The sequence below is a fragment of the Oncorhynchus tshawytscha genome, linkage group LG06, assembly GCF_018296145.1.
Source record: "Oncorhynchus tshawytscha isolate Ot180627B linkage group LG06, Otsh_v2.0, whole genome shotgun sequence".
NCBI lineage: Eukaryota > Metazoa > Chordata > Actinopteri > Salmoniformes > Salmonidae > Oncorhynchus > Oncorhynchus tshawytscha.
In genome coordinates, this window is record NC_056434.1 from 28,415,286 (window position 1) to 28,442,579 (window position 27,294).

Consider the following 27,294-nt stretch of genomic DNA (forward strand, 5'->3'; position numbering starts at 1 on the left):
ACTCCAATACCTTGACTTTGTTGTCCTTAAGCTATTTTGCAACAACTTTGGGAGTATGCTTGGGGTCATTGTCTATTTGGAGGACCCATTTGCGACCAAGCCTTAACATCCTGACTGATGTCTTGAGATTTTGTTTTAATGTATCCACATACTTTTTCTTCCTCATGATGCCATCTGTTTTGTGAAGTGCACCAGTCCCTCCTGCAGCAAAGCACCCCCACAACATGATGCTGCCACCCCCGTGAAATCACGGTTGGGATGGTGTCTTTGGCTTGCAAGCATCCCCCTTTTTCCTCCTAACATAACGATGGTCATTATAGCCAAACAGTTCTATGTTTGTTTCATCAGACCAGAGGACACTTATCCAAAAGTACGAGTTTCCTCCAGCATCTTCACACGGTTCTTTGCTGTTCTGTGATTGATTTGCACTTTTTGCACCAAAGTACCTTAATCTCTAGGAGACAGAACGTGTCTCCTTCCTGAGCGGTATGATGGCTGCATGGTCCCATGGTGTTTATACTTACATACTATTGTTTATACAGATGAACGTGGTACCTTCAGGCGTTTGGAAATTGCTCCCAAGGATGAACCAGACTTGTGGAGGTATACAGTTTTTTTTCTGAGCTCTTGGCTGATTGCTTTTGAATTTCCCATGATGTCAGGCAACGAGGCACTGAGATTGAAAGTAGGCCTTGAAATAAATCCACAGGTACACCTCCAATTGACTAAAATGATGTCAATTAGCCTATCAGAAGCTTCTAAATCCATTACATAATTTTCTGGAATTTTCTAAGCTGTTTAAAGGCATAGTCAATTAAGTGCATGTAAACTTCTGACCCACTGGAATTGTGACACAGTGAATTATCAACGAAATAATCTGTTTGTTGTTTGAAAAATTACTTGTGTCATGCACAAAGTAGATGTCCTAACCAATTTGCCAAAACTATAGTTTGTTAAACAAGACATTTGTGGAATGGTTGAAAAACAAGTTTTAATGACTCCAGCCTAAGTGTATGTAAACTTCTGACTTCAACAGTGTATGTCTGTCACAATACATTTGAACAGACAGTATGTATTTTATGTTTATACAATTGTTAAATTCATATATCATAAACAATTACTGAATTACACCTGAGCAGTGGCATCATGCACCAACGGTTTTTGAGAGGGCACTGATGTTCACTGTGTATATACTGCTTAGGTGTAATTAAGTAATTGTTTATGAAATATGAATTTATTAACATAAAATACATGCTGTCTGTTCAAATGTATTCTGACAGACACACATTCTAATGAGAATGCCTTCATAAATATAAATGAGTAGTAACTCTAATTGATTACATATCAAAACATTATTGGAGGTTTGGGGCCACCCGGATAGCTTATGATAGCAAAATGTAATGAATTGCAGGGAATTAGCTATAAAACTGCAACATTCTCTCTCAGCATCATGGCAAAAAAATGTAGAATTGCAGGAAATTAGCTTTAAAACTGCAACATTTTCTCATAGCTTCTTGACAAAATGTTTAGAATAACATGATAAAACGGCACCTTTTTCAACAACCTGGAGGTTGTTAGTCCGGCCCTGTTTCTCCACATTATTTATTTATTATTGCTGAACAAATATGCTATAAAAAAATATTTACTAATATTTTGTAAGTAACAAAATATGCTGAAAAATTAAATACGTTATGAAACAAATGCAAACAAGTGAAACTTTGTGAATCAAAAAGCATGCACCTGCAACATAGATGGCTCAGAAGTGCAAGGGCCTTTTGAATTTTGAAACAAAAAGCATGTCATGACGTATCTATAAGCTAACACCACAAGTTAAAAATAAGAATTTGTGACCTGTTTTATTATTTGTATCCTATTCAAATTATAATGTTACTTTTGCAGAATTAACATTAATTATTTGAGCCCTGCCCATTGCGCGCTATCAATACAAAACAAGCGAGAGAGAGAACACAGATGAATGAACGCTAATATTGAGTCCAATCCGTGCATTTGAATGATATTCCATGGCGGATTTTACTACTCCCTTTGGGCTATCGTGTGTCAGGCAAAGTACTGTACGTGCACATCAAAAATGTGGAACTGGGTAAGATTATCTATTTGAAAATGGTCAATATAGGCTATACAACACATACGGCAGGCTATTATAAGACTAGAATCAATAATCATATACATTTCATTCCAAACATAAAGGTAGGCTATATAAACCTACATTTCCATCCATGTACAACCAACATATCCCGAAAGAATCAAACGGGCACTGCGGAAAATAGACTAGCATAGGCTAGGCTATTTATATGTTCGGTGTAAATTTATAGGCCTACCAATAATCTAATATAACAAATTGTTTTGCATTGTAAACACAATGCATCCAATAATAAAATGTTGTAGCCTACTGTGATTGTAATTATTTGCTTGCTAAATGTTTATCCCGGACATAGGACTTAGGCTACCTATTTTGAATTCAGAGGGAGCTGGATTCTAAAGTGTTTTTACATTTCAAATAACGTTTAGGCAACTGTTATATAATTCACCACTCCCAGGGAATAATAAATAAATGAGCTCTTCTTCCATATATCGCACTTATTAGGCTACTACACAAAATAATATATGGAAAGTAGATATAGCCTGTAGGCAGAATAATGTATATTTACTTTGCTTTTATTACCCTATAGACGAATATGGAACGTTATAACCTAGTGACCACCAATCATACCAAATAGCTTAATTTAAGGCAACACCGTTGGCTACGTGATTTAACGGTTATAAAGGGTTTAGCTGTATGTAGATTATAAACTCTTAATTACTAGTTAAGATATTATAAATGTAATGTAAATGTAATACACAGTTATAACACATTGGTTGAAACTGTGTGTTTGTTATGGTGCTTGCCCATGACTGCACGGGCAATAATAAAAGTAGCCTAATAATGAATAACAGTAGCCTGGTCATATATCAACACACAATTTGACAAATTCAGAAATAACAATCTCACAAATGTTTATTACAGATTTACAAATGTAGCCTATACAACGGGAGCTATAATTAACCGTTTACAAACGATTTATAACCTTTTGTTACACTTGTTTTGGAGGGATGCATCTTTTTTAATAGGCTAAATTACATTTAAAATTACCTTAACATTGGTTATCCATGTCATTGGCTGCTTGCTCCATTCCATCTTTTCTCCGTGACTTGCCGTATGCTTAGTGCTATGTGTTTCTGTGTGAGCGGAGCTTACTCTTGTTTACAGCAGTGATTCTACGGACTGGAGACCGACAACGAGGGCAAGTGATAGGATTGCTGCTTACTGGAGCTATACGGGAAAACAAAAAAATACACATCATCACCCATAAATGGCTCACAGGACATAACGGAAGCTTGAGTTTGGTGCAAGTATACCATACTACACCCCAACCGAAGCTCTTAAACTTGATAGTCTACTGTTGCGTGGCATAAGTATTTTTTTCAGCCGCAAAGGAGACGATTGACGGCGTTAACGGCGAAAACAGACAGTGCAGGGGGCGGGAGAAAAGGGGGGTGAGATTGGTGAAACAATTCTGTTGTGGAGGATATTTTGGATTGCACCCTGTTGGAAAGGCTCATTGAACGGAGTTACGTTCTCATTCATTTCCCATCTCAGCCACCACCCTGTGGAACTGGCCGTAGATTCTCCTTCTAATTCTCATCACTCAGACGGAAATGAATGATAGAAGATTGGAATTCCCTTTGGTCTACTACAAGTGAACGTTGTTCGATTGCGAGTCATAATAACTCCTGCGCACAATTACTGGGGTTTCAAGAAATGGAGACTGAGGATGCGGATTACCATCATCTGTCGAGTGAAATCAGTGGCACGAATGTCTTGCCAGCAATCCTTAAATCATTGTGTCGTTGGCAAGAATAACGAATTGTTTTAATTTATTTAATCTTATATATATATATATATATATATTTAAATATATAGGCCTAGGCTATATATAAATCCACCAAAACACAAAACTTGGAAAAATAGTAGGCTATACTCTGAACACGAATTTGTATCTACCTGTCAAACAGTGTAGCCCATTTGCTGGACCACGTTTTTTTCTTTCTTTTTTACTTTTTGTGAACTCCGTGGCATCATCTCCCTTTTCCACTATTTTGGAATTAAGTTATTTGCTTTTTAGAGAGGTGAATAATTAATTGATCAGGAATGAGATCTGGGACAGAGAGGAATACTTTGACCTTGTTTTGGGGTCTGACGCTATCTGTCTCCACTATCTACCTATGGACGGCAAATGGAGAAAGTAAGTGCCATTGTGATGTCCTACTCAAAATAATACGGTATACCTTGTCAGGTTTCTTCGGGGTTATCCTCATTCATGCGAGCCGTTACAATGCAACAATGTTTTATGGCCAATGGTTTAACATTGTAGCTATTTTATGTTATTATTATTTAGTTACAGCTGTATTGTTGGTCTGACTACAGCAGTAGTATCTTGTTTTGGTCCACATGACTGTAAAGAGATACATAGGCCTACATGCTAGGCTACATGTTATTGTAGGCTTCATCGCCAGGCTCACGTCAGTTCAGAGATTAATTAATTTGGGAGTAGGCTGAATAGCAAAAGCAAATTGATGATTTAAAAAAAATTATGCCGTATCTAGCTTGATTTAGCTATGGAAATAGCTGAAAATATGGTCACATTGCACAATGTAAACATATATCACATTAGGCTTTGAGATTGTTGATTTTTCTACAGTAGCCCACAAACATATTAGCCTATATGTTTTTGATTTTGATTCAATTTTACAGGCTCATATATTTTAGCAATGAATTAGGCCTACACCCGTAAAAATGTGAGCCTTTATAATGATGCTTTCCCGCAAACGAACGAGGATGAGTCCATGGATGAAGGTTAGCCTACTACTTTGACCATGTGGCCATTTTGCATTCGTAGCGGTGGTGGTAGCGCGCGGTTTCCGAGTCCACCAATGTCATTATGTGTATGCACATGCACGCGCCAAGTATAGGTAAATACTGTCCTATTGGTTTATCTTAGCTTTTGGCCTTTTATTTTAGCCACAAAAAAATGCATATAGGACCTGATGTCACATCCTGGAGGACTGTGTTAAATGAAATAAGCCTAGTTTTTCTCCAGTTTACAATAGACTATACAATGGACTAGTGTGTCTCTTTATCCACTTCAGTGCCTTCAAATAAAGGTACAGTCTTAGAAGAAAAAGGTGCTATCTAGAACCAAAAAGGGTTCTTTGGCTGACCCAATAGAATAACCCTTTGAATAACCCCTTTTGGTTCTGTGTAGAACCCTAACTGGTTCCACAGCTGTTTTTTAGTTTACTCAACTCTTGAATCAGTCTTACCTGAATGTAACATTTTTTTGTTGGCCCAAATTTAGCTCCAACTTGAGAAAATGTTGTCGATTTAAAGTTATGTGTTTGCTCAACTTGTCTCATATGCTTTCTCAACTTGTCTCATATGCTTACTCAACTAGAAATTATTATTTGGGCATCTTCACTAAAAAATGCTGTGGAACAGGTTACACACACACAGTGCTTTTGGCATGCAATGTTTTCAACATACATATTTGACACACTTTGACATATATGATGACATTGTGCATGTATACAATAATTATTATTCAACATCTCCTCGCCTGGGATTTTAGCTCATAATCTCTTGGTTCACGGCACACCGATCTTCCTGCTATGCCACCAATTCTGTGTCAATGACTGATTTCATCTGTATTGCTATACTTTGCACTTCAAAGTAAATCTCAGCTCTGCTAAAAGTACATTCAAGTAAAAGTATTATTAAAGAGTAACATTAAAACAAAGTAATATTCCCCAACAACATTAGACAACTATACAGGGAAAAAAACACATTTCATAAATAAGTCAATCAAATCAATGATGAGAGAATAGTCAGATTAACTGCTAATTGACACAGACATGGTGGTGTAGAAGAAAGGTCGGAATGCTGTGAAACAAAAGGTAGTGAGTTCAAATGGCAAACATGTTGAATAATAATTACTGAATATGAACATGCACAATGTAAATATGTACGTTGAAAATATTGTATGTCAAAAGCACTGTGTGTGTGTTACTGCACATACTTTTTTTGTGTGAAAATGCCCAAATAATATTTTTTCTAGTTGAATGAACATATGAGACAAGTTCAGCAAACATGTAATTTTTGCCTAATTTTTCTCAAGTTGGTGCTAAGTTTTAGCCTAAAAATGTTAAGTTCAGGTAACACTTTGACCGAAAAGTTGAGTAAACTAAAACAGGCTGTGGAACCAGTTACTTAATAATAATTAGTTGAAACTACTATATATATATTTTTGCAGTGTATGCAACCTCTTAAAAGGGGTTCAGTAGGCCTTTTCAGAAACAAGGATAAAGTCATTGGATACCCAAGTATCCAAAATGATTGTTTATATGTCATGAGTAGGCAAACAAGTGGTGGAATGCATATGAAATGCAGACCTTCTCTGCTAAATGAAATGTACAATTGAGCTGCTACTCAGTCCTATTTCTATTGACAATGCCTCCAGTCTTATCCACATGCATGTTCTATGTCAAGGAAATAGACAGTTCTGAACAATTTTCTTTAAAGAATTTATACATAGTTCACACAAGTGCACCACAATGACTTTGAAGGACTGAGCAGCTTGTAAAGATGTGGATTATTTTCCATAGCATAAAAATATCAATGTCAGATCAGCGTTATTCTTTACATTTCCTGTACCTCATCTGTCTTGCAATTATTTTACATTTTAGTCATTTAGCAGATACTCGTATCTAAAGCAACTTACAGGAGCAATTAGGGTTAAGTGCCTTGCGCAAGGGCACATTGACAGATTGTTCACCCAGTCGGCTCGTGGATTCAAACCAGCAACCTTTCGGTTACTGGCCCAACACTATTAACCGCTAGGCTACCTGCCAGCCATTAACTATTGCTTGCTCTAGTGGTTACCCTCAACAGCTCAGGGAACCTGGGCACCTGGTTCCTGCAACCTGTCATAGCATCTTCCAATTGTGCTGAGTTATGTTAATAGTGTGCTTCATCATGTTTTGAGAAGGCTATGAAAAGGCAATGGCTTATTAGTTAGTGGAGAAGACAACTGGGCTTTGCTATAGCTTCTGACATCATCATTTGGAGCCCAGTTTCCAGCCAGCCTTCAAGAAGGGTCAGGTGTTTTTGGAGAGTGAATAAAGGGTCAAATGTAATAAGGTTTCGGAGCAAGCTTTGTAAGGTTTGCGCAGTATCCAATTTTCTTGTCTCATTCGTTTACACCAGTAAAGACAGGTGGAGGTGTCTAACTAAATAGAAAATATAACAAATGTAATCCAGTCATGTGTTATCGGAATGGGAAAAGTCTAATGAGGCTCAATGCATTTCTGAAGACTGTGTCCCCTCTGAATTGAGTATATGCCCAGTTTATGACCATTAATAACATTTAGGCTACTGTAACAGCTCACTTTGATCATGTTTGAGTTTGACTGCTGTTAAGCAACTTAGTGGAGCCTCTAAGGCTAAACACCATGTGGTGGAGCAAAGTGACCCAACAGTGACGGAATCATGTCTCCTGCAAAATCGATTAGGGGTGTAAAGGTACACATATTCGTACCGAACACAGGGAGTCAGTTCAGTCCGCACTGGGAACCCGAATGAATGCATAAAAAATATACTGAACAAAAATATAAACGCAACATGCAACAATTTCAAAGATTTTACTTAGTTACAGTTCATATAAGGAAATCAGTCAACTGAAAAAAATGAATTAGTCCCTAATCTATAGATTTCACATGACTGGAAATACAAATATGCATCTGTTGGTCACAGATACCTTTAAAAAAAGTAGAGGCGTGGATCAGAAAACCAGTCAGTATCTGGTGTGACCACCATTTGCCTCATGCGGCGCAAAACATCTCTTTCGCATAGAGTTGATTAGGCTGTTGATTGTGGCCTGTAGAATGTTGTCCCACTCCTCTTCAATGGCTGGTTATGGAAGGAAACTGGAACATGCTGTCAATCCAGAGCATCCCAAACATGCTCAATGGGTGACATGTCTGGTGAGTATGCAGTCCTTGGAAGAACTGGGACATTTTCTGCTTCCATGAATTATGTACAGATCCTTGCGACATGGGGCCGTGCATTATCATGCATAAATATGAGGTGATGGTGGTGGATGAATAGCATGACAATTGGCCGACGGATCTCGTCACTGTATTTTGGTGCATTCAAATTGCCATTGATAAAATGTAATTGTGTTCGTTTTCTGTAACTTATGCCTGCCTATACCATAATCCCACTGCCACCATGGGGCACTCTGTTCACAATGTTGACATCAGCAACCCGCTCGCCCACACAATACTATACACGTGGTCTGCGGTTGTGAGGCCGGTTGGATGTACTGACAAATTCTCTAAAACGACACTGAGGGGGCTTATTATAGAGAAATTTACGTGAAATTATCTGGCAACAGCTCTGGTGGACATTCCTACAGTAAGCATGCCAATTGCACACTTGCTCAAAACTTGAGACATCTGTGGCATTGTGTTATGTGACAAAACTGCACATTTTAGAGTGGCCTTTTATTGACTCAGCACAAGGTGCACCTGTGTAATGATCATGCTGTTTATTCAACTTCTTGATATGCCACACCTGTTAGGTGGATGGATTATCTTGGCAAAGGAGAAAGGTTCACCAACAGGGATGAAAACAAATTTGTGCACACCATGTCTGGGATCTTTTATTTCCGCTCATGAAACATGGCACCAACACTACATGTTGTGTTTATATTTTTGTTCATATAAAAACTAAAAACACTAGGCCTATAGGCTATGCTTATGCTGTGTTGTATGCCTTGATTAAATCTGAGCTGACAAAAATTCAGGCTATTCCGTTAAAACAACTAGAGCCTATGCGCACGTTGTTATCAAAATTCAAATCTTAATTGGTGTATTTCATACTGTCCTTTTGTGAGGCGCAGCCGGGAACTAGTTCTGTACGATGGTGAGTGGTGGGGTCGATGAACCAGGAGGATTCTCTATCTTTGTTTAAATCTCCAGTTTGGGAACATTTTGTCTTCCCAGTAGATTTAATAGCGTTGGACAGAGAGTACGTCGCCACTGCTCAACGTGAATAACCTATACAGCTGCCAACACCTCAAACATGTTGATGCATTTACACCGATATCACTCTAATTTTCCTACCTGTGGAGCAAGATGGAAACGCAAAAAAACAACACAACTACGTCTCCCCTCTGCACTCAAGCAGCCCTTCGCAGCTGATTCTGACCCGGGACAAAGAAATTACAAGAGCAATATGTATGTTTATAGCTGTGGATATGCGCCCATTCTCGGTGGTTGAGAAGAATAAGTGGTTTCAGCACCTCGTGAAAGTGCTCGAGCCACGTTACGAACATTGTCCTCTCGGACCCATTTTAGCAAGCATGTAGTACCTGCTCTATATAAGCAGGTTAAAGCCGAAGTTGTCAATGAATTGGCCAATGCATCCTGAGTTGCGCATACCACAGATGCATGGACCCTCAGGTCTACAGAGAGCTACTTAACAGTGACCACCCATCAACAACAAAAACAAACAAGTAAAACTACAGTAACTGTTGGCATTTAATTTCCCCCTGTACCAGAACCGAACTGAACTGTGACCCCAAAATCACAATACCTACTGAACTGTGGGTTTGGTGAACTGTTACACCCCTAAAATCAATACATTAAGGCCCTTCAGAAACTAATGTTCAGAATTGCTCAATAAGGGGGTGCCATTTGTTTATTAGTTAAACAATGACATTACAACTCACAGATTATACGTAAGTACAGTCTTTATTGCTACTGTCTGTTAGTTGCTATTTATTGGTTGTCGGCTGTTTATTTTTGATAGAGGCCTATATCTGTAGTACTTTGGTGGTTGCATTTACGTTATAAGTGAGTATGGGTATCTATCAGAAATTAAACAGTTGGCTTCTTTAGGAGGGGTGCTTGTTTATCTATGTGATGTCTGGTTGATTTTGTATAGTTACTAGCTAGTGTGTGTAACCCTTTGGATGTAATTGATGAGAACGGCTGTGTTTTGTGCTACGAGGAAAGGAAGGGGATGTGGGATATTGCAGATGATTGTGACATGGAAAGGAAACAGGGAACAACCTCAATTAGCATTAAAAAAGGAGGAGGACTCAAACAACAAACAATTGAGAGCTATTGTCCAGTGTGGTCAGGCCAGTGTCCTCGCCACTGTGAATCACAGAGTGGGGCATTTCCCACCGCCTCTGTAGGGGCATGACATTTTTTTACTCTTGAACTTTGGGATTCCATTGGACTTCAGTCCCTCAAGCCATGGGTGAAGTTTCTCAACATATAGCTCACCATCATGTGTAGGAGGACTGGAGACAAGTTCAGAACTTTCAGACCAACACAGCCAAGATAATGGTAAACAAGTCCATGTTTACCATTTCACTTAGAGCAACAAACCTTGGTCACTTTCATTTCATGGTAAAATATTTTTTTACCCTAAATTATTGTTGATGCCGGCCAATCTGTTTTTACAATATACAGGGTAGAGGTCGACTGATTATGATTTTTCAATGCCGATACCGATTATTGGAGGACCAAAAAAGCCAATACCGATTAATCGGCCAATGTTTTATTTATTTATTTGTAATAATGACAATTACAACAATACTGAATGAACACTTATTTTAACTTCATATAATACATCAATAAAATCAATTTAGCCTCAAGTAAATAATGAAACATGTTCAATTTGGTTTAAATAATGCAAAAACAAAGTATTGGAAAGTAAAAGTGCAATATGTGCTATGTAAGAAAGCTTTCTTGCTCAGAACAAGAGAACATATGAAAGCTGGTGGTTCCTTTTAACATGAGTCTTCAATATTCCCAGGTAAGAAGTTTTAGGTTGTAGTTATTATAGGAGTTATAGGACTATTTCCCTCTATACTATTTGTATTTCATTAACTTTGACTATTAGATGTTCTTATAGGCACTTTAGTATTGCCAGTGTAACAGTATAGCTTCTGTCCCTCTCCTTGCTCCTCTCTGGGCTCGAACCAACAACACAACGACAACAGCCACCATCGAAGCAGCGTTGCTCATGCAGAGCAAGGGGAACAACTACTAGAAGGCTCAGAGCGAGTGACGTTTGAAACGCTATTAGCGCGCGCTAACTAGCTAGCCATTTCACTTCGGTTACACCAGCCTCATCTCGGGAGTTGATAGGCTTTAAGTCATAAACAGCGCAATGCTTGGCGCACAAGGAAGAGCTGCTGGCAAAATGCATGAAAGTGCTGTTTGAATTAATGTTTAAGCGCCTGCTTCTGCCTACCACCGCTCAGTCAGATACTTAGATACTTGTATGCTTGTATGCCCAGTCAAATTATATGCAACACAGGACACGCTAGATAATATCTAGTAATATCATCAACCATGTGTAGTTAACTAGTAATTATGATTGATTGTTTTTATAAGATAAGTTTAATGCTAGTTAGCAACTTACCTTGGCTTACTGCATTCGCGTAACAGGCAGTCTCCTTGTGGAGTGCAACGAGAGAGAGCAGGTCATTATTGCGTTGGACTAACTGTAAGGTTGCAAGATTGGATCCCCCGAGCTGACAAGATTGGATCCCACGTTCAGTTCTGCCACTGAACGAGGCAGTTAACCCACCGTTCCTAGGCGATCATTGAAAATAAGAATGTGTTCTTAACTGACTTGCCTAGTTAAATAAAGGTATACATTTTTTTTTAAATATCGCCAAATCGGCGCCCAAAAATACAGATTTCCGATTGTTATGAAAACTTGAAATCGGCCCTAATTAATCGGCCATTCCGATTAATCGATCGACCTCTAATACAGGGTACAGAATATACATGTATTTTACTATGATATTGCCCATTTCCCAAAGGTTTTAAAAAATCTGCAAAATTTAATCAAGGGCTATATTTTATGCATAGAATATACAATTATTCCGGGCATAGCAAATTAATGGCCATGCTCCATCAAGTCTTGTATACTTTCTACCCTATGCATTTTAATAATCTGTCCACGCTAATAAAATGTAATTAAGCTCGCTTTTAACTCTCACCACAGTAAACTTTCCATGCCATTGCTTCCAAGTATACAGCAAACAAGGCTCAATGATACATTGAGAGGGAGGGAGAGAGAGAGAGAGCGAGAGAGAGAGAGAGAGAGAGAGAGAGAGAGAGAGGCAGAAAAGGTGTGAGAGAGAGTTAGAGAGAGGAGAAAGTTGGTGTTTGGAAATAGAATGTGCAAAAATACTCCCACTAGGGATACAGACATGGTTTTGTTGATTGAAAGAGTAGAGAGTTTGTGAACTGTTTTATTGGTCTTTGCTGTTCACACGGGCGGTCTCTGGACAGCCTGGCCTGGCAGCAGACAGATGCTCCTATCGAGCCCCAGCCACACTCTGACACACACGCTATTTGAGGTACTCCTTTTGGCTAGCATGACTCATCATTTTACTCAGCTGCTTCCTTGCTGGAGCTCAAGTAAAGGTTTAAGTGAAGTGTGGGATTCAGGGCTAAAATCACAATTTAGAGTAATGACGCTATCCTCAACTGGATGGCCTTGAATGAAGTCAGATCTCACTGTGTGCGTATTGTTAGACTCAGCTTCCACTGTTTGTTCATGTCCTGTGACTGCTGGCTCTTGTTTAACACAGACACACTGGCATTTCTATTGCATAGTTATGACAGGACCCATTCCTCCTGGAAAGCAGAATGGCATTAGTTGTCACCAAGGTTACACAGAATGGGGTTAGATGTTCCTCTGCACTTGACATCCACGCTCCCTCTCTACCTTTGGCTGAGTGGTACAGAGGACTGTGATGCAGTGGTCCTCGTGACTAGGGCTTGGGCTAGTGACTCAGACCTGAATGCATCCTCTCTCTCTGTCTCATGGGTGAGACAGTAAGACTCTAGGGATGTAATGATTAACCAATATGCATCAGTCCCCGGTTCAAATGTTTAAGATGCAAATGCATTCGGTTTGCGGGACCCCAAACTGATCCAAAATAAGCATGCATCGGAAAGAAAACCGAATCAAACGTTACGAATCACCGGTTTATTAATGTTTTTTACTTCTATTGTTTTATTCCGAAAATAAATCAATTTTGTGACTGAATTGATGCGTCCTCTCCTTCAGTTCAGTAGCCCAGGGGTTCCAAAGTTTTCACTCACACCCCCCTTCCAGCATTGGGAACATCCCACGCCCCCGCTGCGCGAGCTTGTGCCATATGGGCGCAAGCACTGTTCATGACATAAATTGTACACCTTTTGTTGGCAGAAAGAAAATGTTGCAGGTTTAATGCTTATTTCCTGCAATTATGCACATGTTGTCATGGGGTACATAGAAAATGTTGCAGGTTTAAAACAAATTTTCTTGAAATTCTATGTATTTTGCCATGTTAAATGTGGATTCATGTGATATTTGAGTAACTCGAACATTACTACAAAATCTATGGGCTGAAAAGCCTAGCTAAAAAATGTTAGCTGACATGAGCTAGTTGATCTGGACATTTCTGACTAGTTATAAATAGCTCTGTGCGGTATACAATGACTGACATGACAAGAGGAATACTGATGTACTACTCAATTTAAAAATGTCACCTTGTTCGTTCTACTATTACAACGTTCAAGAGTAACCAGTCAAAAGTTTGGATACTACTCATTCAAGGGTTTTTCTTTATTTTTACTGTTTTCTACATTGTAGAATAACAGTGAAGACATCAAAACTATGAAATAACACATATGGAATCATGTATTAACCAAAAAAGTGTTAAACAAATCAAAATATATTTTAAATGGTAGATTCTTCAAGTAGCCACCCTTTGCCACGATGACAGCTTTGCACACGCTTGACATTCTCTACTTTGAAGAATCTCAAATATAAAACATGTTTTAATTGTTTAACACTTTTTTGGTCATTACATGATTACATATGTGTTATTTCATGGTTTTGATGTCTTCACTATGCCCCATAAGGCAGTGCACAATTGGCCCAGCGTCATCTGGGTTAGGGTTTGGCTGGGGTAGGCCATCATTGTAAATAAGAATTTGTGCGCTGCCCTATGGGACTCCCAATCACGGCCGGTTGTGATAAAGCCTGGTTCGATTCCAGTCTATAGTGACGCCTCTAGCACTGAGATGCAGTGCCTTAGACCGATGCTCCACTCTAGAGCCCAAAATGTATAGAATTGTGTTATAAAACAGCAATTTTTGTCTCTGCACCATGCTAAAATGTGTTGAAATGCAGTAAGTTACCTGATATTTATTTTTAGGATGAATAAATCCCCTCCCCCAAAAACAATATAAACCACACGCGATAGTCCTGTCCTACTAATTTCTAACATGCTGACCGCACCACTTGCGTTGCAAAATAAATTTAAACGTACATGTTATTCCATTTTTCCACCCACACTGTTCGTGCGCGCCAATGAGCGTCTGATTTGCCAAGCGCTAAAATAGAAGTCAGTTCTATTTGTGAAGCTGAACGCGATGCAAGTCCTGCCTCTTCCATCTCCTCATTGGTTTATAGAAGCAGATACCTACGTGCCATCTCCTCATTGGTTATTCCCCCATGGGTGATTGAAAGATGAACTGAGTTCGGTCAGTAGTCATGGTAACTATGAAAGTTAGATGCCAATCGCCATATAAGTCCAAAGAAGAAAAAGCCTGGAAGGAGGAGAGATGACTAGAAAATATTTGGTTTACCATTTTATTTGTGGATTAATTGTCAGAGTAGACGACCTTGTGCATTTCAGATAAAATAACAACTCACGGTTTATATCCTAGGACAAATTAGCTATCAACAGCAAGCTAGCTACATAGGACAAGTTAGTTAGCTAAATTGCCATAAATATTTAATGCTTTTCGACCTGTCCCCAAATTAATATAATTGGTTATATACATGACCTGCGTGTCATGATCGCGTTTGATGTGGGCGGACAAAACCAATTTGCGCAAGATGGCGCACGCGCGCGGCCGGTTTTGGTTCGGTGTAATTGTAAATGTTGACATAGTACTATCTAGAAAAAAAATGTATCTGCAAAAATGACAAGTTAATCATTGTGTGAAGATGATTTCAGATGAAAGTCGGGTGGTATCTGATAGTGGGGTGGTAGATGCTCAGTCTGACCTATGGCTCAGCTCAGGCGCCTACACACACCATTGACATTGACACACATACACACACACACACACACACACACACACACACACACACACACACACACACATACACACACACACACACACTCACAGACACTCACACACACACACACACACACACACACACACACACACACACACACACACACACACACACACACACACACACACACACACACACACACACACACACACAGCTTAGAAAAGTAATCTCAGAACGATCCAGCTCAGAGAGGCCCAAGTCCTGAGCTTCCATCAGCAGCAGATATTAATTTAAAATGGAAAGTAATGTGTTCATTCAAAAAAATTGTGTGCATCGAATTGAACCGAATCGCATCAATTCGTTCCCCTAATCAAACCGAATCGTACACTGAATCGTTTCAGACTAAAAGGTATTGTTCCTGTATCGTATCAGAGCCCATGTATCTAGATGCGTATCAAATCATTCATGAAAGGAGAGATGCACATTCCTATAAGACTCCCACTCTATCTCGTGACTGGAAGTGCTCGGTCTTTCCCACTGTGCCTCTGCCCATCCCTCAGCCCTGGTTCCGCTAAGGGGGCAATGATGCCGAAATATCGTGTCTCACTCCCAGCGAGGGAGTCAGCGCAGTTTGCATGCCTGTGTGAGTGTGTGTGTGCCTTGTGCTCAGCTCTGCTCTCTCACTGCAGTCCACACAGCATGGTAGGCAGCCTGACAGGGACTGTGCAGGCAGGGATGGGAAAGCGTGTCACTGTGCTAGTTTATGAGAGTGCAGTCAAATCCTCTCCTACAGCCTCTCCAGGCCGCCAGCTGAGGTTTACAATGCTTAATTAAACACTTATTTAAAGTGGGCTGTCAAGAGTATTTGCTCATATGCAATCTCTGGCCAGACGCATACATGATCATGTACTGTGGCCCACGGGTTTAATAGCCCATGGAGTATTGTACAATTTGCAGTATGATTGCAAATGGTATCTCTTCTAATAGATTGCACAGTGACAGGCTGCAGATCAAGAGACTGTGGCCAGATCCATATTGAAACAGTGACTTTCATAATTTTTATGATTGTTCTGGGGGAACATCCTCTCTTTGGTAATGTGTAGCTCTTTGATTTGTACCACTTGATATGGACAAACCATATAAATAAGCTGCAACATACTGTGGATGTCGTTTCAAATGGCTGGGGAGGTAATGTTTCAGCCTCAATAGCTCAACTGCTAAACTTAAGTGGTATTGGAATGTGACCTGATTGTGCAAACCCATTAAACATGACTTTAAACTATATTTAAAAGACGGCAGGTATGTGTGTGTTTACCCCTTCTCTGCCATGCTGCAGTCGGGCCGAGGTAAGGGTTTGGAGTGTGTGTAAGGGGGTGACAGTTTTGTGTTACTAGTCTGGGTCTGATATCTGAACCTGTGCTTTTGAAGTGAGGACCATGCAGGGGAAGTGGCCCACCAGACCACTGGTCAGATGACTTCCAGCATGTGGGGGATTAAGTCAAGTTGAGGTGTCAGGTGTGAGGGACAAGTTTAAAGTTTTATTAGTCGTATGTACAGGATACACCTGGTATACACCGTCCAATTAAATCCTTACTTGCAGGTTCCTTCTCGGCAATGCAACAGCAATAAGAAATAAGAAAAGATAAGAATACGACCATAAAGTACATGGCTCAGAATAGAATAAACATCTGAGCACAGTATAAAAAAACAAACCAAGGTTGAGCAGGAACCGGCAAGACTCGTGCCCTCCTCAGCGCTGCCATCTTAAATTAAACTCGGAGGGATGGAGGTGACCTGGTCCACTGAATTTGCAACTGCTCATCAGGCTCTCACATTTGTCTGCATTAGAGGTCGACCGATAATGATTTTTCAACGCCGATACCGATGCTGATTATTGGAGGACCAAAAAAAGCCGATACCGATTAATCGGACGATTTTTATATATATATTTGTAATAATGACAATTACAACAATTCTGAATGATCACTTTTATTTTAACTTAATATAATACATCAATAAAATCTATTTGGTCTCAAATAAATAATGAAACGTGTTCAATTTGGTTTAAATAATGCAAAAACAAAGTGTTGGAGAAGAAAGTAAAAGTGCAATATTTGCCATGTAAAAAAGCTAACGTTTAAGTTCCTTGCTCAGAACATGAGAACGTATGAAAGTAGGTGGTTCCTTTTAACATGAGACTTCAATATTCCCAGGTAAGAAGTGTTAGGTTGTAATTATTATAGGAATTATAGGAATATTTCTCTCTATACCATTTGTATTTCATATAACTTTGACTATTGGATGTTCTTATAGGCACTATAGTATTGCCAGTCTAATCTCGGGAGTTGATAGGCTTGAAGTCATAAACAGCGCAATGCTTGAAGCACAGTGAAGAGCTGCTGGCAAATGCAGGAAAGTGCTGTTTGAATGAATGCTTGTGAGCCTGCTGCTGCCTACCACCGCTCAGTCAGACTGCTCTATCAAATCATATACTTAATTATAATATAGTAACACACAGAAATATGAGCCTTAGGTTATTAATATGGTCAAATCCGGAAATTATCATTTCGAAAACTTAACGTTTATTCGGAACTGTTCCGAATTTTATCGAATGGGTGTCATCCCTAAGTCTAAATATTGCTATTACATTGCACAACCTTCAATGTTATGTCATAATTATGTACAATTCTGGCAAATTAATTACGGTCTTTGTTAGGAAGAAATGGTCTTCACTCAGTTCGCAACGAGCCAGGCAGCCCAAACTGCTGCATATACCCTGACTCTGCTTGCACAGAATGCAAGAGTTAAAAGAAATTCATGTTAGCAGGCAATATTAACTAAATATGCAGGGTTAAAAATATACACTTGTGTATTGATTTTAATAAAGGCATTGATGTTTATGGTTAGGTACACATTGGTGCAACGACAGTGCTTTTTTTGCGAATGAGCTTGTTAAATCATCACGTTTGGCGAAGTAGGCTTTGATTCGATGATAAATTAACAGGCACTGCATTGATTATATGTAACAAGGACAAGCTAGATAAACTAGTAATATCATCAACCATGTGTAGTTAACTAGTGATTATGTTAAGATTGATTGTTTTTTATAAGATAAGTTTAATGCTAGCAACTTATCTTGACTCCTTGCTGCATTCGCATAACAGGTAGTCAGCCTGCCACGCAGTCTCCTCGTGGAGCGCAATGTAATCGGCCATAATCGGTGACCAAAAATGCTGATTACCGATTGTCATGAAAGCTTGAAATCGGCCCTAATTAATCGGCCATTCCAATTAATCGGTCGACCTCTAGTCTGCATATCTGAGAAAAACAAACTATGTAAAAAATAGACTAGCACTGAAAAGTGTACAGGATAGCATAATGTGTTCTGATGGACAGAAACTTGTGGGTGAGTAAATTCAACAAGGTCCAGCCCCAGTGTTTTTTTCCCAACACATTACATTTCAGAGCCAAGAAAATACTTCCTCCTCTTAACAACTTTTCTGGAGTTTACAGCGGGAAAATATACAATTAATCCCATTCTGAGAATGGTCTCATAACGGTCTTTTAAATGGTTTCAATAACCTCTGATTAACAGATACTGATCTTGAGTTGGGACTGACTTCCTCTCCTGTTATGGGATGCAGCTTAACCGTGAAAGTTCAGTTTACACAGAATGTGCATTTTTTTATCTGTTAAAAGATTGCGGCTGATATATTGTGATAGTCAAGTGGTTTACTACACTTGGATTTTTACTTTGTTTGAGGATAGCAATATGCTGCGCAATGGCCATGTCTTGATTTCACTCTTTCACAGGGTCACCTGTGTGTGTGTTTGTTTGTGTGTGTATGACTGTGTGTGGAAGACATTCCTATGTAAGGTCAGGGCAAGGTTATCAATCATAACCATGAGCCGCTGGATTCCATTACACGCTGGAGATACGTGTGTTTACTCAGCAGTGTGAACAGTGCAAAGGGACAGGAAGAAGCACTTTATTCTATGTGTGCTTATCCCACTGTGAGGACAGTGGCCAGAGACAGCTGTTACACAACAATAGGAAATGACTCCTGTCATGGTTGGCATTTTATTAATTTCCCCCATACTCTCTGTTCAAATGAATTTGGACAAATATGAAGATTGTTTTAGATATAAAATACAGTCAAAAGGGATGTCAGTGTAATGCACCTTAATTCACCTTTATTACTTATTAAGTGATAGCCCATCACAACATATGGATCAGGCTTAGCAGGATGCACAGATCCGCGATGGCTTACCTTTGAAGCAGATCTACTCAAGCCTTTTCCAAGGAAATGATTGCAATTCCTGGTGCTTAACACAGTTAATGACTATAACAAGTGTGTGAGAAAGGAGGGAGTAGGAGTCTCTTTCTCCTGCTCTCTCTTTCCCCATTTGTTGGCATTATGTGGGAGAAGAGGATGTGGTGTTATGTTGGTTTGAGAACAGAGATGTCGCAACATGTTCAAGTGGAGGATTGTCACAGGTTTACTAATACTATTAGACATTCTGCTAGTGTGGTCTTTTGTCAATCAATCAATCAATCAATCAGATGTATTTCTAAAGCCGTTTTTACATCAGCGGTTTTCACAAAGTGCTTATACAGAAACTGAGCCTAATACCCCAAAGAGCAAGCAATGCAGATGTAATTGCCACAATAGCGTTCCAAAATAATTTAATTCACCTTCTCCTTTTATCGCCGACGGGTTTTACATCAAGAGCAAGGCCTCAGATAGTCTTGCCTGGCAGAAACCCTATCTCCTCAGTTGCCACAATATCCACCACTGCCCCTGCTCCTGTCTCTTCCCCACCAGACTCCCCCTGATTCTATTAATGCCTCCAACAGGAAGTGAGGCCAAGAGTTTCTCTTTACTTAACAAACAAATTAGTCTTTGTGTTTGAGTTGCTCCACCCCTCCTCCCCTCTCTCTGGCTGGTCGAGGAGCAGGGAAATTCTCAATGAAACAAAGAGGACACGCAGTTTGGTGGCTCAGAAGTGGATCCCCAGAGCTTTAGTGTCGATAGGAGAAAGCAAATACTATTTTCAACGGGAGTAATCATTTCCGTTCTAAATTTGAAAAAAGTCTACCACACTGACAGGAGAAAATAAAGTCCATTCATCCTGATAAACAATGTGCTCACTATTTTTGGCAGGATAGATTGAAAAAGGAACTTCAAGCAGGATATTTTGTCATTACTGAAGTTGAATCTCTTTTAGGCTAGCCTACTGCTAGAAATGATTTGAGAATAAATGTTTGGCCTGTGGTGCAGTATGTGTTCTATGGATGTCATTCATATGAAAGTACAGATGGCATCTTTTGGCTTCCATTCAATTTCAATCAAATTCTAATCTAAGTAGCAGTAGATCAACATGATTCAACTGGGAAGCTTTTGTTATGGTCATTAATGTGAGGTTAGATACGGTTTAGCTCATTGTTCAACTTTGTGGAAATTAGCAGAAAACATAGCGTCAATTAAATGGTGTGTTGACATGGATCAGGGCCGGGCGGTTTAAAGCAGGACTATTTGTCACTGCACAGGCCCTGTGACGCTGACACTCATTGAGAGGGTGTCCTAAGCCTCTGTAAGAACATTACAGGTTTAGCCAAAGGAGCTCATATGTCAAGACATTTCTCCTACTGATTACTTCACCTTCCAAGTAGAATTTCAAACCTCTTGTAGATCTGTCGGGTTTTCTATGTTTTTTTTGTAGTGTTTAACATTTTTATATCACACATTACTGCCTTGACCAATACCTGCCTTGACCAATACCTGCCTTGGACAGGGAGTTGGTAATGAGTGTAGCAGGTCTCCCTCCTACTGTGAAAGGGCATATGTTAATACTGCTTGTTTTGTTTTGCCTTTGTACTACAGTCCTGAGAATCTTAACACATTCCATGGTATGTCATGGCTACAATGTAGCTCTGCTTCCCTGGTGTGAATGGACTGTTAGAAGAAATCATTATTACATCATTACATACTGTACGTATCAATACATCCAGAGGAGATGGCCTACTCCAAGTTTTACAGTGAAAGGATTATCTTGGGTTTATAGGGAGACAGGGGCCAAGCAACAGCCAATACAGGTAGATGTGGGACATATAGTTTAGTTTACATTCTGACAGTACATTTAGTGTTATCCATGAAACACTTAGATAAACAGGGACTGGGTTTTATTTGGTTTGTTATCATAGCAGTCTTTCAGTGGTGATATCCCATTATGTATGCTTGTATCCATTCCCACTTGGAGTAATTGACAGACACAATTAAAAGCAGAGATGATTGTCATTAATGAATAATAGATCAAGGTGTCTGTGTGTATGAGTGTGTGTGTATGAGAGAGATAGTCAACTTCGGGGACTTTGGTTTCGTGTGTTGCTTTTTGTGTGCTGAGCTAAGATGGATGGGATCTTTTTAAACACGGGTTATCCCGGTAAAGGAGAGGAACCTTGGATCCCAGATCTTACCAAAATATATAGCAATAGAATCTCAAAATATTGACCCTTGTCATTGAGAGAGAACTTCCTACGCCTGCTCAGAATGAAGAGCACACTCACCTCAGATGACCCTGTCTGTTTGTCTCTCTCTTTTGTCACAGTAAAATGAATAGTTATATCCATAAAACAAAAGCAAAAATAAACTTTTGTACATGAAGAGAACAACATAACATAAGACATCCTGTTTTAAGCACTTTCAAGTCCAGATATTTTCAGAGATGATCTCAAGAAGATTAGATTACATCCTATTAATGGCTGCTGTGCTTGTTATTTTGGTGCTGTCATCTTACAGTATGTCTGGGACTGGCTGACAGTGAACCTTTAAGCCAGGTCACTACCTGAAAATACTTGAAATTGGATTGACATGATAGACATGGTAAACAGATTGACACAATGAATAGGTATGCAGACAAATTGATAAATACATTCTAAAATCAAATTAAATGGTACATTTTATTTTGGTACATTGAATAAAGGAAAAACAAATAATGTGTTTTAAAATGATAAACTAAGATGTGTAATAATTATGTCATGTGTGATTTTTCTTTCTCTTTCTCTCTCCAGTCTGTGGTCCAAGTATTGACATACGTAATGACATCAGTGAGTTCAAGCGTCTGGAGAACTGCACGGTGGTGGAGGGCTTCCTGCAGATACTCCTCATCGGAGACAAGACCAACAACCTCAACCAGGAGCTCTTCCGCTCCCTCAGCTTCCCCAAGCTGACCGTCATCACCGACTACCTGCTCCTGTTCCGGGTCTCCGGCCTGGACAGCCTCAGCACGCTCTTCCCCAACCTCAACGTCATTCACGGACGCAACCTCTTCTACAACTATGCCCTGGTTATCTTTGAGATGACCAGTCTGAAGGACATCGGCTTGTACAACCTGAGGAACATCACGCGAGGGGCCATCCGGATCGAGAAGAACCCGGAGCTCTGCTACCTGGACTCTGTGGACTGGTCTCTCATCATGGACGCAGAGTTCAACAACTTCATTGCGGGGAACAAGCAATCCAAGGAGTGTGGTGATGTGTGTCCAGGCATCACGGAGGACAACGCTCAGTGCATCAAGACCAGCTTTAACGGCAACTTTAACTCTCGCTGCTGGACATCCAACCACTGCCAGAAAGGTAAGGAGCTCTGAGCTTTTCTCTTTACAGTGTGGGCAGCAGAGACCCAGTCAGGGTCACAGAGGACAGCCTGTTCACCGAGCTCCTGTTTATTGCTAGCTATTTTTTTTGCGATCTTTGTTTACACCTGCAGAAAATGAGATTTTTTAAAAATATTCTTTTAAGATTTTAAGGTAGATTATTTCCCAAATAGCTGGGATATTTGTCTATCCCACTTGTGATGCAAGTCTTGCATAGGTCTCTGACATCGGTAGGTGGGTTCCAGTCTCGCAAACATTCTCAAATTGTGCATTTCTTCCCCAGTGAACAAATCCCATGAATCTATGCAGTGTTTTCATATTCAGCAGGGAGAAGGATTGTCCCCTGTCCAGTAAAAACCTTTCCTCTCTATTTATTATGGAGGCCTTTTCTTTAGATCAACCTATTTGCTGACAGAACTAAGGATGGGTGCATTATACAGCTCTTGGTATTAAATACATGTTGAGTTGAGGTTACTTTTGCTCTTCCTGTCTGGACCATATCAGGTCAATATTTACTATATCTTACCTGATGTGATGAATAAGTTATGACACACCACACTACACTAATACTAAGCATTTAAAGGCTATGAAAAATGAAGGATACGTTTCAGGTAGCCTCTTTATAGTTATATTATTAAGATGTATATCTGTCTATTACTCACAGATATAATATTTGAATTTAGTAAATAAATATAATTAATGTCTGGTTGTAAGACTTTAACAGCTAACAATTTACTTATTTAGGACTGGACTCCTTAATTGGTGAAACTGACACGCCTGTTTGGGATATTGCAACAAGAAAGATGTTTCTACAAACAACAAACAGTCATCATTGCACACACGATAGGACAGCAAAATATGCGCTGCAATGCTCCTCTTCTTTCTTTTCATCAACACAACAATAACAAAGACACTGGGCGAACAGTGGTGCTGTTTACCCTAATGCGGATTCCATCTTTAAGGGCAAGGCATAGTGGAAAAAGTTGTTATGTTGTTATGTTGTAGAAATTAGGCATAGTGGGTGTTGTTGTTGATGTTGATGTGTGGGTGAGAGGGTGACAGCATTGACCAAACAGACTCCCACCATAACGTATGTATTTGTTTTGTCTAGACTACTAGTGAGAGCTTGAGTGAGACGGCGCCTGTTCAAAGCCTGTTTAGAGGGTCTCTCTGTGTGGACAGTTTCTGCAGAATCTCCCAGGTCCAAATCAAAGGGGTTCAGATAAATTTGCCAGGTGAAGAAGATGAGGTCGACCTTGACTCGCAAAACATTGGGAGGAAAACAGGGCTTCTAGGCTGCTACTCCTCCTGCCTGCCTGTCTGCTCCCATTTCCACTCATCAACATGGAATAATGGTGGGAAAATGTCCCTTCAGCCCTGGCCTTTTGAAGACCTGTCTACAACTCCCATGGATAACTGGTAGTTCTAAACATCTCCCCTTCCCTTCAGACCCAGAAAACAAATAGAGGAAATCAACCTCTAGCGACTTCCTTAGTGACCATTTATGTTTCTATAAACAAGGAATTGTCTTTATTGTTGTGATTATTGTTCTTTGAATGCAGAATTAAATTATTCAGGATGTTGAAGTTATTTGTTGGGCCTCTGGTTTAGCTAACTGTATGTTACAGTATAGACAGTCGTGACTGGCCGTGATGGACAAACAGTTGAAGTCGGAAGTTTACATACACTTAGGTTGGAGTCATTTAAACGTTTTTCAACCAATCCACACATTTCTTGTTAACAAACTATAGTTTTGGCAAGTCGGTTAGGACATCTACTTTGTGCACGACACAAGTCATTTTTCCAACAATTGTTTACAGACAGATTATTTAATTTATAATTCACTGTATCACAATTCCAGTGGGTCAGAAGTTTACATACAGTAAGTTGACTGTGCTTTTAAACAGCTTGGAAAATTTTGTCATGGCTTTAGAAGCTTCTGATAGGCTAACTAACACAATTTGAGTCAATTGGAGGTGTACCTGTGGATGTATTTCAAGGCCTACCATCAAATTCAGTTCCTCTTTGCTTGATATCATGGCAAAATCAAAAGAAATCAGCCAAGACCTCAGAAATAAATTGCAGACCTCCACAAGTCTGGTTCATCCTTGGGATTCATTTCCAAACACCTGAAGGTACCACGTTCATCTGTACAAACAATTGTGCGCAAGTATAAACACCATGGGACCACTCAGCCGTCATACCGCTCAGGAAGGAGACGCATTCTGTCTCCTAGAGTTGAACGTACGCAAGGAAGAAGCCACTGCTCCAAAACCACCATCAAAAACACAGACTATGGTTTGCAACTGTACATGGGGACAAAAATCATACTTTTTTTGAGAAATATCCTCTGGTCTGATGAAACAAAAATAGAACTGTTTGGCCATAATGACCATTGTTATGTTTGGAGGAAAAAGGAGGAGGCTTGCAAGCCAAAGAACACCATCCCAACCGTGGCAGCATCATGTTGTGGGGGTGCTTTGCTGCAGGAGGGACTGGTGCACTTCACAAAATAGATGGTTATTATTCTGACATTTCACATTCATAAAATAAAGTGGTGATCCTAACTGACCTAAGACAGGGAATTTTTACTAGGATTAAATGTCAGGAATTGTGAAAAATTGAGTTTAAATGTATTTGGCTAAGGTGTATGTAAACGTCCCACTTCAACTGTACTTAAGTGACCATCCACTGGGCACAGACATCATTTCAACATCTAACTTTGATTTACGTTTGCTGGAGATGTCAACAGAAAATACAAAATTCCCTTACGTTGATGACTTTTTGCAAATCCAATCAGCTTTACATGTTGATTCAGCATCATCAGATTTCATTTTTGGCTGAAATAACATGGAAACAACGTTGATGCAACCAGTTTTTGCGCGGTGGGCTATGCGGAACGAACATCCCTGATGTACAAAGATTTGTTTGTGCTTTACCTGATATTGGTTGGAACCAATGGCCAACATCTTTGTTTTTCACAAGATTTGTAACAGAAAGTAGACAAAGGGCATTTTTGATTTGCTCTCACAGATCCATTTTCCCACCTTAAAGCAGGATAAATCCTCTGAGCTTTGTGGTCTCAACTCTGAAGGTAAAGGCTATCAGAGATAGACTGTGTTGTGATATCACGATAGAATGGCTTATTTAGAGGGTGTGTGATTGTGGTTTAGTGGTTATACTGCTAGATTTGTAGGCTCAAGTCTCACCCATACAATGGTCAAGTCTCTGAGTCTAGCAGAGATGAGACTTTCTCTGGCACTCACTGAAGGGTAGATACTCCACTCTGCATAATTGCCTTGTTTTTCTCCAGTACAGATGTTTCTTCAAGGGCATGCAGTGCAGTGGTTTCCTAGTCAATCCAGACCAGTCCTCTACTCTGAATGCCTCTCTTTAATTACAGTACGTGACTAGGAGATGCTTTTTGCTAGTAGGACTAGTTTAGCCTCCGGCGGATGTTTTTTGGAGCACTATTGTTTGTCAGGTCAAACAGGCCTTTACTCTATACTTGCCTTGCCTGCTTGTATATACACGCTGTGTACAGATTTAAACAACACCAACCTTCATAATGTTAGATTAAAAGGAACAGATAGCCTCAGAGATGCGCATGAAAATAGCAACCCATGACAGGTTAATTCCTGGCTCTATGGCTGGGCGTGGGTAGGATAGGATAGGGTTACCTGGCTGGTATTTGGCTCTTTGTCTGGGATAAGGCAGAGCTGGGCCGTGGAGATTACGGAGTTCTCTTTAGTAGCAGGCTACGGTGTGTGGCGAGGCGCTAACGGAGGGCTTATATGAGGAGGGGGTTGAGGGAAAAATGTCACAGAAATGTCAAGTGCACAAGCACAATGGCAGGTTCTCACTAACACCCCGGAGGAGGCATAACACAGCCCAGCGCCCTCCTCCTCCAATGTTCCCCCTTTCCCTCCTTCCCTCCCTCCTTCCATTCATCAGGTTTGGTCCAGACGTCTTCTTTTATTGCCCTTCTTGATAGTTTTACCAGTAATTTCCCTTCTCTCTTCCGCCAGCCTTATCAGAGGCTGTTAACAGCTTTGACTGTGCGATATCTCTTGACTGTTTACACACTCCAGCCACCATACAGTGCAGTTGAGTGGTTTAGCTGGCCATGGCCCTGTGACACTGCGTGTTGTCGGTGTGTGTTTTTGGGTCTTGTGACTGAGCGTGCTCTCTGGCCTGCTTCAAATGGGCCCCTCAGGTCGCTCTGTTCCAGACAAGCATGTCTTCCTCCCCCAGAGGAGAAGGGAGCAAAGCCAGCCAACGGGAGAGAGACAGGCATCATACAGGCAGGTAGGCAGGCTGTCCCAACTAGTGCTGTTGCGGTGACCGTATTACCGCCACACCGGCGGTCATGAGTCATGAAGGCAGTCAAATTCTACATGACCGTTTAA

The 27,294-nt window shown here is 40.1% G+C and overlaps 1 protein-coding gene across 1 annotated transcript in view; it reads left to right on the top strand.

Moving 5' to 3' along the window:
- The first annotated feature begins 3,255 nt into the window (after positions 1 to 3,255).
- Positions 3,256 to 27,294, top strand: part of LOC112252377 (insulin-like growth factor 1 receptor) — a 154,083-nt gene continuing 130,044 nt past the window's right edge. The window contains exons 1-2 of the mRNA XM_024423532.2: positions 3,256 to 4,304; positions 22,302 to 22,865. Coding sequence (XP_024279300.2) covers positions 4,211 to 4,304; positions 22,302 to 22,865 — 658 coding nt within the window. The 5' untranslated portion in view covers positions 3,256 to 4,210. The remainder of the gene's footprint in view (positions 4,305 to 22,301; positions 22,866 to 27,294) is intronic.